The sequence below is a fragment of the Uloborus diversus genome, chromosome 7, assembly GCF_026930045.1.
Source record: "Uloborus diversus isolate 005 chromosome 7, Udiv.v.3.1, whole genome shotgun sequence".
In the NCBI taxonomy this organism is placed as follows: Eukaryota; Metazoa; Arthropoda; class Arachnida; order Araneae; family Uloboridae; genus Uloborus; species Uloborus diversus.
Genome location: NC_072737.1, coordinates 141,842,227 through 141,857,271, shown reverse-complemented (window position 1 = coordinate 141,857,271; position 15,045 = coordinate 141,842,227). Strand labels below are relative to the sequence as shown.

The 15,045-nt window shown below is 36.2% G+C and overlaps 1 protein-coding gene across 1 annotated transcript in view; it reads right to left on the bottom strand.

The window, feature by feature from the left end:
* Window positions 1-15,045, bottom strand: part of LOC129225877 (tripartite motif-containing protein 2-like) — a 169,677-nt gene that overhangs the window by 19,329 nt on the left and 135,303 nt on the right. Inside the window, exons 6-9 of the mRNA XM_054860406.1 lie at window positions 13,359-13,692; window positions 12,119-12,421; window positions 6,596-7,614; window positions 2,307-2,556 (exon numbers count right to left, since the gene is read on the bottom strand). Coding sequence (XP_054716381.1) covers window positions 2,307-2,556; window positions 6,596-7,614; window positions 12,119-12,421; window positions 13,359-13,692 — 1,906 coding nt within the window. The remainder of the gene's footprint in view (window positions 1-2,306; window positions 2,557-6,595; window positions 7,615-12,118; window positions 12,422-13,358; window positions 13,693-15,045) is intronic.

Below are 15,045 nucleotides of genomic sequence, written 5' to 3'. Positions count from 1 at the left end.
ATTCAGCAAGAAGATTTGGAGAAACGTTATTTTTATCATTTCCTTTAGCAGATGGCAGCACCAGTTAATCTTTGATTTTTTTTTTCGTTCTATTTTCATTTTCAAACTTCCGAAGATCAGTGCTTCCGAAGCAAGAGCAAGCAGCCTTAAACCCACTGAAATGGGAAAACTTCAATTTGCTAATTTTTAATGGGGAAAGGGGGGGGGGATATTATTTCTTTCGATTTTGAAGGCCGAAAAGTGCAATTATATGTTGCTTCATCGGGGGAGGGGCAGAGTCGGATTTAGCTTTTGAACCGCTCCGTGCAAAAGGGAAAAATTGCGCCCCTTTTGAACTGCATGTATAAAGAGCCCCTCCCCCTGACAAATAAGTAAATACATGCTCTTTTTTACCCAGGTCCTCTGCTCGATTCGCTCGCTAACCCCCATTCGCCACCCACGGTATCTCAATGCCGCCTGCAGCGGGTGGTTTTTCAAGAGAAAGAAAACCGACTTGTTGCATTTGATAAATAAAAAAGAGGAAAACTTATGCAAAAAAATATGCTTTATGAGTTTTTAACTATACTTGGGGCAAACCTAACTTGGTAGCATTCGGAAAATCAAATCTGTAAACCGAAGGATGAAACAGCATTAATTACAATATCTTTTCCATAGAACATTCCAAATTTATGTTTTTATTTCTCTAAAATACTTTTCCAACATGAAGAAGAGTGATTTAGCATTAATTTATATAAAACTAGTGGTACCCGCACGGCTTTGCCCGTAATAGAAAAATTAAAAGGTCTTTTGGTTCGCCTATGTGGCGAATTTTCTCTCCAGTTGGCTTGTACCCATGTTACGGTTCCACGTTATGATAATTTCGTATCTCGCCAATTGGCTTGTGCCCATGTTACGGTTCCACGTTATGATAATTTCGTAATTTACTCGTCCATCTTATGATAATTTTGTTCTTAAAATTGGAATAGGAAAAGAACGACATCGAATTTTCGAAAAATCGCTTCGAGGTGCACACCCCCATGCTACAAACTAATTTTGTGCCAAATTTCATGAAAATCGGTCGAACGGTCTAGGCGCTATGCGCGTCACAGAGATACTGACAGACAGACAGAAATCCGGACAGAGAGAGATCCGGACAGAGGGAGATCCAGACAGAGAAACTTCCAGGTTTATTATTAGTAAAGATAAAGAAGAAGAAAGATAAACACATTCTTCCTCATATTATCAAATTTATATGAAAAATGGGCTTAAAATTTGAATAGAAAAAGAACAAAATCGAATTTTCGAAAAATCGCTTCGAGGTGCACACCCTCATGCTACAAACTAACTTTGTGCCAAAGTTCATGAAATTCGGCCGAACAGTCTATGCACGTCACAGTGATCCTGACAGACAGAGATCCGGACAGAGAGAGATCCTGACAGAGAGAGATCCTGACAGAGAGAGATCCTGACAGAGAGAGATCCTGACAGACAGAGATCCTGACAGACAGAGATCCTGACAGACAGAGATCCTGACAGAGAAACTTCCAGGTTTATTATTAGGAAAGATAAAGAAGAAGAAAGATAAACACATTCTTCCCCATATTATCAAATTTATATGAAAAATGGGCTTAAAATTGGAATAGAAAAAGAACAAAATCGAATTTTTGAAAAATCACTTCGAGGTGCACACCTTCATGCTACAAACTAACTTTACGCCAAATTTCATGAAAATCGGCCGAACGGTCTAGGCGCTATGCGCGTCACAGTGATCCTGACAGTCAGAGATCCGGACAGAGAGAGATCCTGACAGACAGAGATCCAGACAGAGAGACTTTCTGTTTTATTATTAGTAAAGTTTACCTACTTTACATTATCATTACTCATGTTTCTTATGATGATAAAATTTGTATGTAATTTAAAAGTAAAAAATAAAGTGATTTTCCAGTTCTATTAAATGTGCCAATTACTGGATCACAAGGTGTCATACACTGGGGTATCAGGTGCCAATTACTGGGGATTTTGGTAACCTTTTATATACATATTTTTATAAAAGTATCGATTCAAATATTTTTGATTTTAGTGAACCAAATAGATGCACAGAAGTGCACTCTTTGAGACAAAAATATTTGCAAGAGAGTATTTTTTTTCTAAGTATTGAAAACAGAGGTAAGTTTAAGGACAAACTCTTAAAGTGCCAATTACTGGGGTCTTTACCCTATAAAGTGCTTGAATACAATGTGGACGTTTACCAGTAAAAAACGAAAATAGTTCAAAGCTTCAACTAATTCATTTTCCATTTTTTTGAGAGAATGCGAACAAAAACATACCTGTATTCGGCTGTTGCCCCAGTCGGCCACTATGATGTTGTCTTGCGCATCAACAGCAACTCCCGTGGGCGCGTTAAACTGGCCGTTGCCTTCGCCGTTTGAGCCGAAAGCATGCACGAAATTGCCTTCGCTGTCGAATATTTTGATGCAGTGGTTGTGAAAGTCTGAGATCACCAGCTGATTTTTGCTGTTTATGGCTACGTAATGAGGTCCAGCAAATTTCACATTATCACTACCTCTCGAGCCAAACCTTAAGAAAATAAACAGTGAATAGTAAGATACACAATTTAGTTAGTGAGAAGCAAAGGGATGCAAGTGGACATTTTTTAAAAAAAGGTTTGAGTAAAATGCGTACAATTTCAAACCCTGGGCACTAGGCTTTCGGGGAAAAGTTTTCTAAATCCTACCGCCTACCGGGGCTATTAAAGCTTTAAGGGGAGTCAGTACCCCCTATACCGTCAATGTTAATTTGCACAGGTTCATGTATCTTTTTCTGAAAATCAGTTAAAGATACAATTATGAAATTTTTTCTGTACCTTAATTAGACTTTTTTCTCTATACTGTAGTAAAATTTTATAGAAAGAAAGCTTAGTTTTTAAAAACAAATTCTAATGTGTAAGTCACTGTATTTTTTTCAAAAAATGCCATTTTGCAACACGAAATCAGCTGTATAAAGAAATATTTTTCGAATATGAGATAAATTTTGCTTCAGTATTGCAATTAGATGCAAGGTATAGGTGGGGAAAATTTCAAAGCCTAACCAATTTATTTTCCGAGAAAAAGGAACATTTTCTTTCAAAAATACCATTTCGAGATATTGCAGTTTAAAAGGGAAAATCATACCTCATCCAAATAGGTTTAAATTTTTTTAAAGTTTATTTTAACTTACTTCTAATTAATATGAGCACGATCGAGAAGTTTGTATCATTAAAAAGGTATTGTAATGGAGTTTGAAAATATCAAAAAATCCAATTTTTGAAAGTATAGGGTACTGACTCCCCTTAATTTTTGGCACCTTCACCCTTTTTGCTTCAAGGTACTTTAATTTAAGACCACTATATATAAGGAGAGCTGATTCATCCGACAGTTTTGTTCCGAAATGGTTGGGGGGGGGGGCATATGCAAAAGCATGGGCGCCCATATGCAAAAAGGGGGGGGGCTCAGATATTTTCCCCATGGTTTAACACGATATTTTCCCCGTGGAAGCCGATTTCAGCACAGATTAGAGTGAATAAAATTTGACATTTTTAATAACTTATTCAATAATGGGTGGAAAAGAAATGTTTTTACATTTTGCGAAGAAAAAAGTACTAAAAGCAAGGAAGTTCTAATTTCTAAGGGGGTGGGGGCTTGAGCTTCCACTTGCCCCCCCCCCCTCCCCATATGGGCGTTTTTAGGAGCGGGGAGAAGGAATAGTATTTGTACAAAAGCCTTTTAGCAGAAAACCGGTGCTCGGCTTTAGATGTGTTACCAACTTGATGTTTGATTACACTACTCTACAAATGGTTCAACTAATACGAATTAAAAGCAAATAAGGTGTAAAAACGAGGTTCATTACAGAAAAGATTTACCGATACATTTTTGTTGAATTTGTGAACTAAGTTATCTTTCTAGCTTTACCTTAAGGGACATTAATTTTACTCAACTTATCATCAATTGTTTTACGACAAGTCAGCCTGTCTTTTCAAGGGGTTCTACTTCAATTAGGTAAATACAGAAAAGAAAGAAGCTTGAAAGATGAGTGAACACACGCCAGTGAATGAACAGCTCATAATTTGTTCGTCAAAGTTTCCCCAAGTTTCTTTTATGAATTGAGGCAGTGAAAAGCAAAGGTTGGGTGCAAAATTAAAAATTTGGAGATAACAAGTACAAAAGGTAGGTGAACCTCTTCTCTGTATTGGGGCAAGAGAGACGCTATAGCGCATGATTTAGAAAAGAATTTCAATCAAGCCTACCGAGGACCTTATCTTTAAACGTGTTTTACTCCAAACTTGAAAATGTTCACTTACATCCTTTTGCTCCTCACTGTCTCAATTGCGGCAATAGTAATTTTCTTCTTTACAACTCCAAAAAGGAAATGACAGCGAAATTATGGGTTGATTCAATGGTTGGTTAAGGCGTGTTAATCAGCTGAATTGCTGCACCACTTTTCATTCAAATCCTCCAAAAAATCCTTGAAGAAAAACGTTTTCCCCAGTTTTTAACTACACGTATCGATGAAAAAAGTGTTTTAATATCATGCACTAAATGCTAAAGACGAACTCGCTTATAACTAACCCTGGTTTAACATGAACTCGGATTTAGTGAGGAAAACAAAAAGACTAGATTTAGTTGGTACAATGTTGAATCTATGGAAACATAACTCGCATTTAACGAGCATACTCAATGGCTTCTAAGTGCAGAAAAACTTCAAACAATTTTGAAGCCACGGATGTAAATGACGATGTTTTTCGTGCCACACGTTCCTCGAAAACAATAACAAATAAAATAATAGTTTAAAAAACTAAAAAAACTCGCTTTAGTAGCAAAATGAACTAAAAGGTTAAAAATAATCTTTGGATGACAAGTATATAAAGTAATTGACCAAACACTTAATTTTATTGTAATAAAAAAAAGCGTGGGGGTTTACTTATTTACATTTTTTCATGGATAACAAGTGGAAGAAATTTAAGACAAATGAGAAGAAGCCCCCCACGCTTTTTTTTATTACAGTAAAATTAAGTGTTTGGTCAATTACTTTATATACTTGTCATCTAAAAGATTATTTTTAATTTTTTAGTTCATTTTGCTACTAAAAGCGAGTTTTTTTAGTTTTTTAAACTATTATTTTTTTGAAATAAGATTTAGATACTAAATATTGCTACTACTTGCAACTCTTAAATGAAATCTTTGTGTGTGTGTTCGATTTTTATAATGGAATGTATCTTAGTATTCTATTGCATTGTTTGCATCAGCAGACATTTTGAATGCTTTCTGGTAAATTCATGTGCAAACATTGTTACACTCCGCAGCTCTGATTTGTACGTTGTAAGTAATTCTAATAAGCCACTGGCTATTTGTCCAAAGGAAAGTTGGACCCACAAACTTACAAGTTAAGGTAATAAAAGCGTGTTAATTAGAATAAACTAACAACTTATCGTTAATAAATTAATTTGATTATAGAATATTGCATTGTCATCGCGGGTCTGAGCTTGCATTCCAAATTTTAAAAGAATCCGATCACAAAAAGTCGGCGAAAATGTGAGTTGCAAGATTATAAATTTAATTTCGGTGTAGACAGGATTAGAAAGCACGCCCATTGATTCCCGGAGGTGGACGTCAGCGAAGACCCGCACCTTAGACCGCTCGGCCGCGAACGCCCATAGAGTGGTGGACTGTACTAACAGTAATAGGACACTAGCTCTTAGTCCAAAGGAGAGTTACTCACAAACATAAAAGTGAAGCAAATAAAAGCGCGTTAAAAAGAGACAATAAGACAGTTCAAAGCAAATCACCAACTTCTTTGGTACTGTACAGAAATATAAAACAAAGCAAGCACTTATAATTTTTTATGATTTTTTTTCTGCGAACCCGTTATTTACGAGCACTTGGTTACAAGAAGCAAATATCGTTATCCCTTCGCCCTCGTTATAAGCAAGTTCGACTGCATTTTCAATAGAAATTATTAACTTCTGAAAATGAAAGTTACTAGGAATTAAATAGAAATTAAAGGAACTTGATAAATCCTATGAAGAAAGCATGCAAACATACATAATAAACGCTTTCACCCGTTTCATTGAATCGCTAAATATTCAAAAAGTAAATAATTTTGCAAAGTATGTAATGCAATTACAGACAGCCATGAAATCACATGTTTTAGGTTCTGATGCAATGCTTTACAAGCATTTTGAAGCATCTGAAAAATTAATCAAGTAATAGGGTAATTTGGTTATCGTTATATGAGCGTAAAATACAATGATTCATTAAAGTGCTAATCTAAAACTTAGTTTTTAAGAATGGATATCTTGATTTTAATCAGGTAACTAGAAAGACAAAAATGCTCGTTTTTCAAAACTATATATTTTGTCGCCTAGTAACTGAATCATCTCACACACGAAATACGAAAGCTTTTCTATAAGTGTGCGGTTTAATAAATAACTTCTGCAAGGTGAAACAGATCTCAAACTTAAAATTGATTGTTCTCTGAAATCTTAACACAGACGATAGAGAACATAAAAATAATTTATATTCTGAATTTGAAAAACAAAAAGCAAAATATTCTACGTTTAATTTAACTTTTTAAAACTTACCTATGCAACAGTTTTCCATTTTCTTGAAAAATTAGAACACAGCTGCCTTTGTTATCTACAACAATCAAATGTCCATTTCTATCCACTGCAACACCTTTCGGTCCCAGAAGTTTTCCGTACCCTATCCTGCTGACGAACTTGCCTTTCGAATCATACATATATATAGCTTTATTTTCATAGTCTGCAACTACATAATTCCCCGTAGTGGACACCGCAACACCGGTCGGCCTTTGCAATTGTCCAGGACCTCGTCCTCTAATACCAAACCTCATCTTGAACTCGCCTAACGTTGAAAACACTTGAACCACTTGGTTGTTGCTATCTGCCACTACGATTTTGCCCTCTTGGTTGCAGCAGACGCCTTGAGGATTGGCAAATTCGCCTTTATTGCGACCTTTCTTTCCTATCCTCATCACCAAGTCGAATTCATCCTCAATGGCTAGGCTCCAGCGGTTTGAACTACTTGACCGATAGCTAGGCGGTCTTTTATTCCCTCGCTGTCGCACCCCAGTGGTACGAGGTATCTTGGAACTTACTGGACGATCACTGGAAGAGCTTTCTTCTTCCGAAAATGCTTTTACAGTAAAGGGACTACCTTTTATATGAAATCCAAATAACTTAATAGATAAAGTATAAAGGCCCTCACTTGGAGCCGTGTAAACTAGGTCATAGCTACCATTTATTTGGTCTGCCATTTCTGGTTTGAGCGTCCAAGCTGCCACATGATCTATTGACTTTATTTCTATTTTGAAATCTACGGTGCCATTAGTAACTATTTCACCTCTACCGTCTTTAGTGGTCAAATTCACCAAAGATGATTTGCCCACGGTACATTGTCGGATGCCTTCGCCTGTTGCTGTTGTTTCCAAGGCAACGGCATGAGAAGTTCGAAGCACACCACACATAAGGACTGCATTTCGAGTAGCACTAGCATTCTCATCTTCAAATTGAAGAAAATCGTTTTCTTCTGGCATATTTTGGATGTGCATTGCAGCAAATTCTTTCAGCCTATCTGCCACCTAGAATAATATAAAAAGCGTATTTTAGCGACATGAAAACGATGCTTAACGCAATGTTCTATTTAGCTTTACCGTTTAGAAAGGAGAGTTCTTCTGGAAAAACAAGGGAATAAAGAATGATCTGTAAAGAATAAAGTACTGAAATTGCAATATTAGACCCGTCTATTATAAGGTAGATACGTCATGTGTTATTTGAGCCCACATTGTTCAAAATTCTTCGCTTAATATTATGCATATACGTATTACGATCCAAAAGCTCGGTGACAAGATGTATGCAGGGCCGGCTCCTGGGGTAGGCGACCTAAGGGCGGCAGATTTTAGGAGCGACAAATTTACTAGATAATTTATATATATATTATTAAAAGATATAATTTAAAGTGGGTACCAATGCTAGGATATGCAAAACCCAGTGTGGAATTTAACTAGAAACTCACTTTTATTTTAAGCACTTTGCTATTATTATTATTTTATTGATATATTTTATCAATGCAGATTGTGGGGTGGGCGGCCCTTGTCAATATCGCCTAGGGCGGCAGAACTAATAATCGCCCCTGGATGTATAAATCCTTACACTGAACAGTTCTCATCACCGAAGCACATCCACCTTCAAAATAATCACCTGGGGCGACTATGCACTTCTGCCAACGTTCGTGTAACTTTTGGAAGCACTCCTGAAAGCCATTTTTCGCAACCTCATGTTCGGCCTCCTGCGATATGCAGCTTTAACTTCATCTGACGAAAGAAAGCGGCGTCCCTGCAAATGTTTTTTAACTGCTGGGAATAAGTAAAAGTCACACGGGGCAAAGTCCAGCTTAGCCAGACTTTTTGCTTCGGTGATGGGTCATTCCACAAAAAACGCGCTTTTTTAAGTCCAGGGTGGTTAGTTTCAAAAATATTTATTTTTAAACACTTTTTTTTTATGAGATTTAGAAAAGTATAACAAATTTTGAAAATGATCAATACAAATTAAAAATGTTATAAAAAATTTAAATGCTTATTCACTGAACGGAGGGATACTTGTATGCCTCCGTTACATGTCCCAACCCATTTCTTCCCATGTACTTTTTCATTTATTTACTCAATACAAAAAAATATAACTGATTTAATAGTGAAATTTGAATCATTAGATATTTTTTTAATAAGTTAAAAGAATTCTGTTATAAAATAAAAAAATATATATCATTCATAAATTTTTGAATCACTGTTACAGTTTTTTTTTTTTTTTTTTGTATCCTCCGTTCAGGATTTAATTAAGCAATAGAATTTCCTATAGACGGCAGTACTGGCAGCTCATTACAGAGGTTTAGAATCACAATTTAGCCCTTTTCAACTCTGGGTCTTCATAGTGAAGCAAAGGAATTTAGTGTGAAAGAATATCAGCATTATTCTCTTTGAAGTCAAATAGGTCCTTAACTTTGTGTATCCTCCATTCTTAATTAAAAAAGGAAAGAATTGTTTGTGTACAAAAAAAAAAAAGTTATAGTTAAAATTGAATTACTTTTTTTAAAGTATATTCTAAATAACACGTAGCGTTAACCCTAAATCAACACAATGTGCATAGCAAAACATAAGTATTTATAGCCTCCGCTTCTGTATCCTCCGTTACGGTATAGATGTAATGGAGGATATACAATCAGAAATGGAGTATACAACTTTCTTTAAAACTCCATTTTAAGAAAGATGTGTACATTTTAATCAGTTCAAATCATGTTCCTCATACAAGATGCAATGTTTATTTAAATGAAAAGTTTAGAAATAACATTTAAAATATATATTTACTATCCGTTACCCTCCGTTCACATCCAAAATTTTAACTACAAAAGAAAGTTACAAAATGACCAATAAAGAAAGTGACTAACTATGTGAGAAAAAAAGGTGCATAAAAGGAACAAAATAAATTAACTTTTAAAAAAATTAAAGATTTTTTTTCATGAATTCCAACTTTAAAAACCTACGTTTTTACTTCCTTTTACAAAAAAGGAAGTATTGTATTCGCGAAAAAATTTTCACTCAAAAATCGTCCTTAATTTTCATTTTTCTCACCCCCGAATGAATATTGAGTTTTTTTTCGACTCGACCACACAATGGATAAGTGCCTAACAGTGTTGCCAGATGGTCAAATCCAGATTTCCCCAATTCCCTTCCAACTTTTCCCCAAAAAGCGATGTTTTCTACCAAAATTCCCCAAATGCCAAAACTATTTTTCCACTAATATTTTCAGAAAATGAATCGACTTCCTCTAATATTTTTGTCTCTTGAAAAAAATTTTTTCCCCCAAATAGCCAAATTTTCTTATAAAATTCCCCAACTTTTTTTTTCTTCACATTTTCTCTTTTTTTTTGTCTTCTTTATCTTTCTTTATCTTTACTAATAATAAAACTGAAAGTCTCTCTGTCTGGATATCTGTCTGTCAGGATCTCTAACGCGCATATAGCCCCAAGACCGTTCGGCTGATTTTCATGAAATTTGGCAAAGAGTTTGTAGCATGGGGGTGTGCACCGTTAAGCGATTTTTGAAAATTTGATTTTGTTCTTTTTCTATTCCAATTTTAAGAACATTTTCCCGAGCAAAATTATCATAAGATGGACGAGTAAATTACCAAGTTATCATAACGTGGAACCGTAACGTGGACAAGCCAATTGGCGAGAAATTCATCATGTATTATTTGTAAATATACAGGGGGACCAAAAGACCTTTTAATTTTCTACTACGGGCAAAGCCGTGCGAGTGCCACTAGTCATAAATACAAGCGTCTGACCGAGAGATAAGAAATAACTAAATATTTTTTTTTCTACTCGCATTTACTACTCTGCTTCTGTATGTACATTTAAACTATGATTTTTATATATATTTATCCAAGAACACTCTTCATCACACTTATTTTTACCTGTATCACGTATCAACTAGTTACTCACGCAGAACATTAATGCGAATTCTATAGCATAATATTCTACATAATGCGGAATGCGAATTCCATAATGTTGAGCAAAACCCAACGCAGTTTGATACACACAAAAAATGTTCCCACTACTTCTTGACGCTAATTTAAATACGAAAAAAATCTTTTTTCTCGAGGTTTTCTTTCCCCCAGGTTTTCCCCAAGGAAAACATTTTTCCCCAAAGAATTCCCCTCAAAACCCATTTCCCCAAAATTTCCCCAGAGAGCACCAGATTTCCCCAAAATGGGGAAATTTCCCCCATCTGGCAACACTGATGCCTAAGAAAGTATAGACACGCGAGATATCCATAATGACGCTTCCCGAGTTAATTACAACGAATTTTCTCGTGACGTCTGTATGTACGTATGTGCGTACGTATACTCGCATAACTCAAAAACGGTATGTTCTAGAAAGTCGAAATTTGGTACGTCGACTCCTAGTGGGGTCTAGTTGTGCACCTTCCATTTTGGTTGCATTCTGATGTTCCTAAGGGAGTCTTTTGCCCCTTTTAGGGGGAAAATCATTGTTACTTTCGATGTAAACTCAAGTTGTGTTATAATTTGTCGGACACTTGGCGATATATCACAAGTGTTTTGGTCGCCAAGTTTTGTCGCCAACTGAACGACAAATTTGGCGATTTTTTTTTTTAAATTTGGTTTCAATTTGTCCACTGTTGGTGATATTTAGAAAGTAAACAATTGAATCACATTAAAATTGCCAATAATGGGGAAATGACATTAAATTGGAGTAAAAGGAAGTCATGTGATGCACACATCAGCTCGTTTGTATAATGACCCTGATGTGAACTATTTAGGGTAAGGTTTTATAAAACTTGTCCCCGAACTTTTAGACCGCACTACGTATATGAGTCATTTATAACCCAAAGCTATTGAGTAATTTGTGAAATTTCAAATGACTCTTTTATAATCAAGCTTAAGACATTACACGACAACAATTTTACCATGTTTAAATGAACATCTTCATACGAACACGATCGCAATTTTTCCGTCGCGGTTTACTTATCCGTCTGATATAAAAACGTGTTATAAGGAGGGGTTTCTATTGTGTCTCTGCAAAATGCCTCTTTATAAATAACAGTAATAAGTTTCAAACTTTTCTCAACGTTGTGAAAAAGGTAAAAAGAAAATATGAAACAAAAACTCTGCTCTTGATAGAGTGAACAGTTTTAAAGATTTACGAAAAGAATATTTAGTGTTAAGAATTGCAACATTCAATGCATAATATTAATTTTGAAAGCTTTTCTTCAGCTTAAAAGCCAATTTCTGGTTTTAGTTAACCTTCTAGTTTAGTTTTATAATGTCTAATACAGCCTAATACACAGTGCTGGTTTACACTTTCAGATGAAAGTCGGCACGGGTTGCCGTTATTCAAAATAAATGCAACTTTTTTTTACAATTGTTTTGACACAAAAGGAAAAACATAAGAGGGTGTGCAACTTGAAACACTGACTTTCGATTTTTTTTGGGGACACCTTATAGGGCATCACTGCTCTGAAGGAATGGAAATGAAACTTTTAATTTACACGAAAGTGTTAAAGTACGTACTTGTTTATTTACAAGCAGGAATTCAGTATCGTTTTGGTGATTTAGAGCTTTTTTAGTGAAATCGCAACTGGAATTCAGCGTTCCTAAGCAATACTGTAGTAAGTTCTTTTGTTGATCCAGCACATGGCGCTTGGCAGCATAGGACTCGTCGAGTTGGCTCAGCAACTGATTCCTTCGCAATTGGATAGCATCCGATAGGAGTTTAAAACAATGATCGATTTGAGTTGTAGCTGTGTCATGGGCGTTATCCAAGGATACAGTGACATCAGACACTAAATTAATAGCTTTTTCAACGATTGGAATCTAAAAATAGAAAGAAAAGAAAAATACATGAAAATAATTTTGTACTTTTCACTGTACCATTTTCGTAAATGAAAGGGAATGATTTGAAGAGTTCTATTAGTTTAATGCATGTCGTACTTGTAGAACTTTTTTTTTATTTAAAAAAACTTTCATGGACCAAAAGCTTTCTAAAATTGTTGTTACTAAGAAAAAAGATGGCAAAAATCAAAAATAGTTTCTGAGATGCAGCATGTGAAATAACTTTCAACCTACTTTAAAATTGGGTGATTTTAAATGGTTGGAACCGTTGTTAAAAGTATTCTTAAGTGCATATCTTATTATGAGTAATAATGAAAGCTCATGAAAAACTTGAACTGGAACAAATTGCTTTTATAAGAAAAAATATTTCACAGTAGTCAAACCATTGTTATGAGGTTGAATTTGAAATTGAGGCAAAGAGAAGAAAAGGAGTGGGAGTGGATTTTTTAAAGTTTTGAATAAAACGCACGCTAAGTTCAAACCACATGTTGGCTTTCATTGAATTTTTTTTCGAAATCTTGCTATATCAGCATCTGCCAGCGCTACTGTAGTGAAATCCCGCTGCAACGAATACCAATACAATGAAATATCCGTTTCAACGAAACAAATTTTAGGTCCTGATTTCATCTTCACTACATGAATTAAATTTCAGACTAACGAAATTCTCGTTACAATGAGCAACCCGTTACAACGTTGAACTTCATTGTAACGGGATCTCGGTATTACAATATCTTGTCTCGAAACAGAAGAGGGTTTTTACTATCACTTGAACCAATCTTCGAATTTGTATTTTTGACATTTACACCTTTTGCTTCTAGGTGCTTGTGTTTTACGTTTCGAGAGAAATCCTGAAATTCAAAGCACCTCCATATTGCAAACTGAAACGGATAAAAGATTGAGATTAAAATGAAATCTTCACCTTTGCCTCCACCCGGTCCAAGAGATCGTTGAGCATACTCTTCTGGTCGGCCATGGCTTCCCTCAATCTCGTAGTCAGGTGCCCGTTGTGTTCTATGTCCGTGCACGTGACGCAGATAGCGGTTTCACAGTCCCGGCAGTAAAAGCGCAGGGTTTGTGCATCGTGTTTCGGGCACATCAGGGAGCCCTGCTTCTCCTCCTGGAGGGCCAGCTCGCTCAGGGTGATCAGTCTGTGCGACTTGGTCTCCTCGTCGGTCTGATGGCGCTTGGAGCAGATGTCGCAGAAGAAGCCTTCACAGACGGAACATTTGGAGGCTGAAGGCTGCGATTCACACCTGAAACGATTGGAAATCAGTGAAAACCAAGGAGGAGGGAATTAGATGCCATGTAGGGTGCACTTTATAAAAAAAATCCACGATGCCATACCCTTACAGGGGAAACTTGTCGCCAAACCCATAACAGGTTTTAATCTCGCTGTAAAATGTCTGCCAAATCATTGGGATTTAATCGAAGCGTTTGCTCATAGGTGTTTTTAATGTTTAAATAAGGTGCTAAAAAACATACCTACTCGTTCAGTCAGTGCTGCATAAACAGAGTAGGCATCAACGTAATGTAAATGCATCAACATTTCCAAGATGGAGAGGCAATAAATGACGGGCTTGATAAGTAATTCTCCGATTTCTCTCTAACTTCTGTTAGAGATTTCCTTAATTTTTAGTTTTTTGTCCCACTCTATCTGCATTGATGAAATGAAATAGTGGATGCCTTGGCAAAAGAAGCCAATACATTTGAACACCATCAGAGTTACTCATGTCACTCTCAGCGATATCAGTTCAGTGGCTAGGGCAAGGCTAAAAGATAGAGAAATCAAAATCAAGCACCAAATACCAGAAATCAGTACCAATGGAACCCTCACCAGTACATTAATAAGACTCAGAACGGGAAAACTCAGGGGTATGAATATACATAAAGACGGGAGAAGGACGTACTGCCCACTGCAGAAATTGCCCAAACGCATGCTTAAGCCCCGAACACCTTTTCAACTGTCCCGCTATCCTGGCGCAATTACAGCAAATAAATGACAATCCGTGGGCAGACTTATACAAAGAAAATTGTCTTTGTATTACTGATGCTGTACACAGGAAAAGACTTTCGGTCCTCTTCAATTCTTTATCCATGACACGAAACCAACCAACAATCTATCCTCCTTGGTAAAAACCAAAGTCCCTATCTTGCTTCACTCAGTACAATTCACTTCACTCTGTGTGAACAAGCGCCATAGCACCAAAACCGCTAATCCTTGTAAATTAGGAACATAGATGTAATATAACTAGATGCTCAACTCCCCAGCAGCAAACACTGGCTGGCATTGAACGCACGTATCTTAAAGTTAACGGACAAAAGCGTAGCCAACGAGGATGCAACTCTGTTTGCATCCTACCAGGGTAATGGCAAAAAGTTGTTTGCGCGCATGCGCTTTTCGGACGCTTGTCCGTCATGTAGTTGGTCTCAGTTGCTCATAGAACCAGTTTTTTTTTTTTTTTTTTTTAAGTTTATACTACATCTACGATTTGGAAAGTCTAAAAGAGAGATGCTGGCTAAGGTGAAACGGAGTGAGTGAAACCCAGACCCTAGAACAATGAAAGTATAAGATGGATGCTATAAATTAGTGGAAGTTCCTGCAGCAA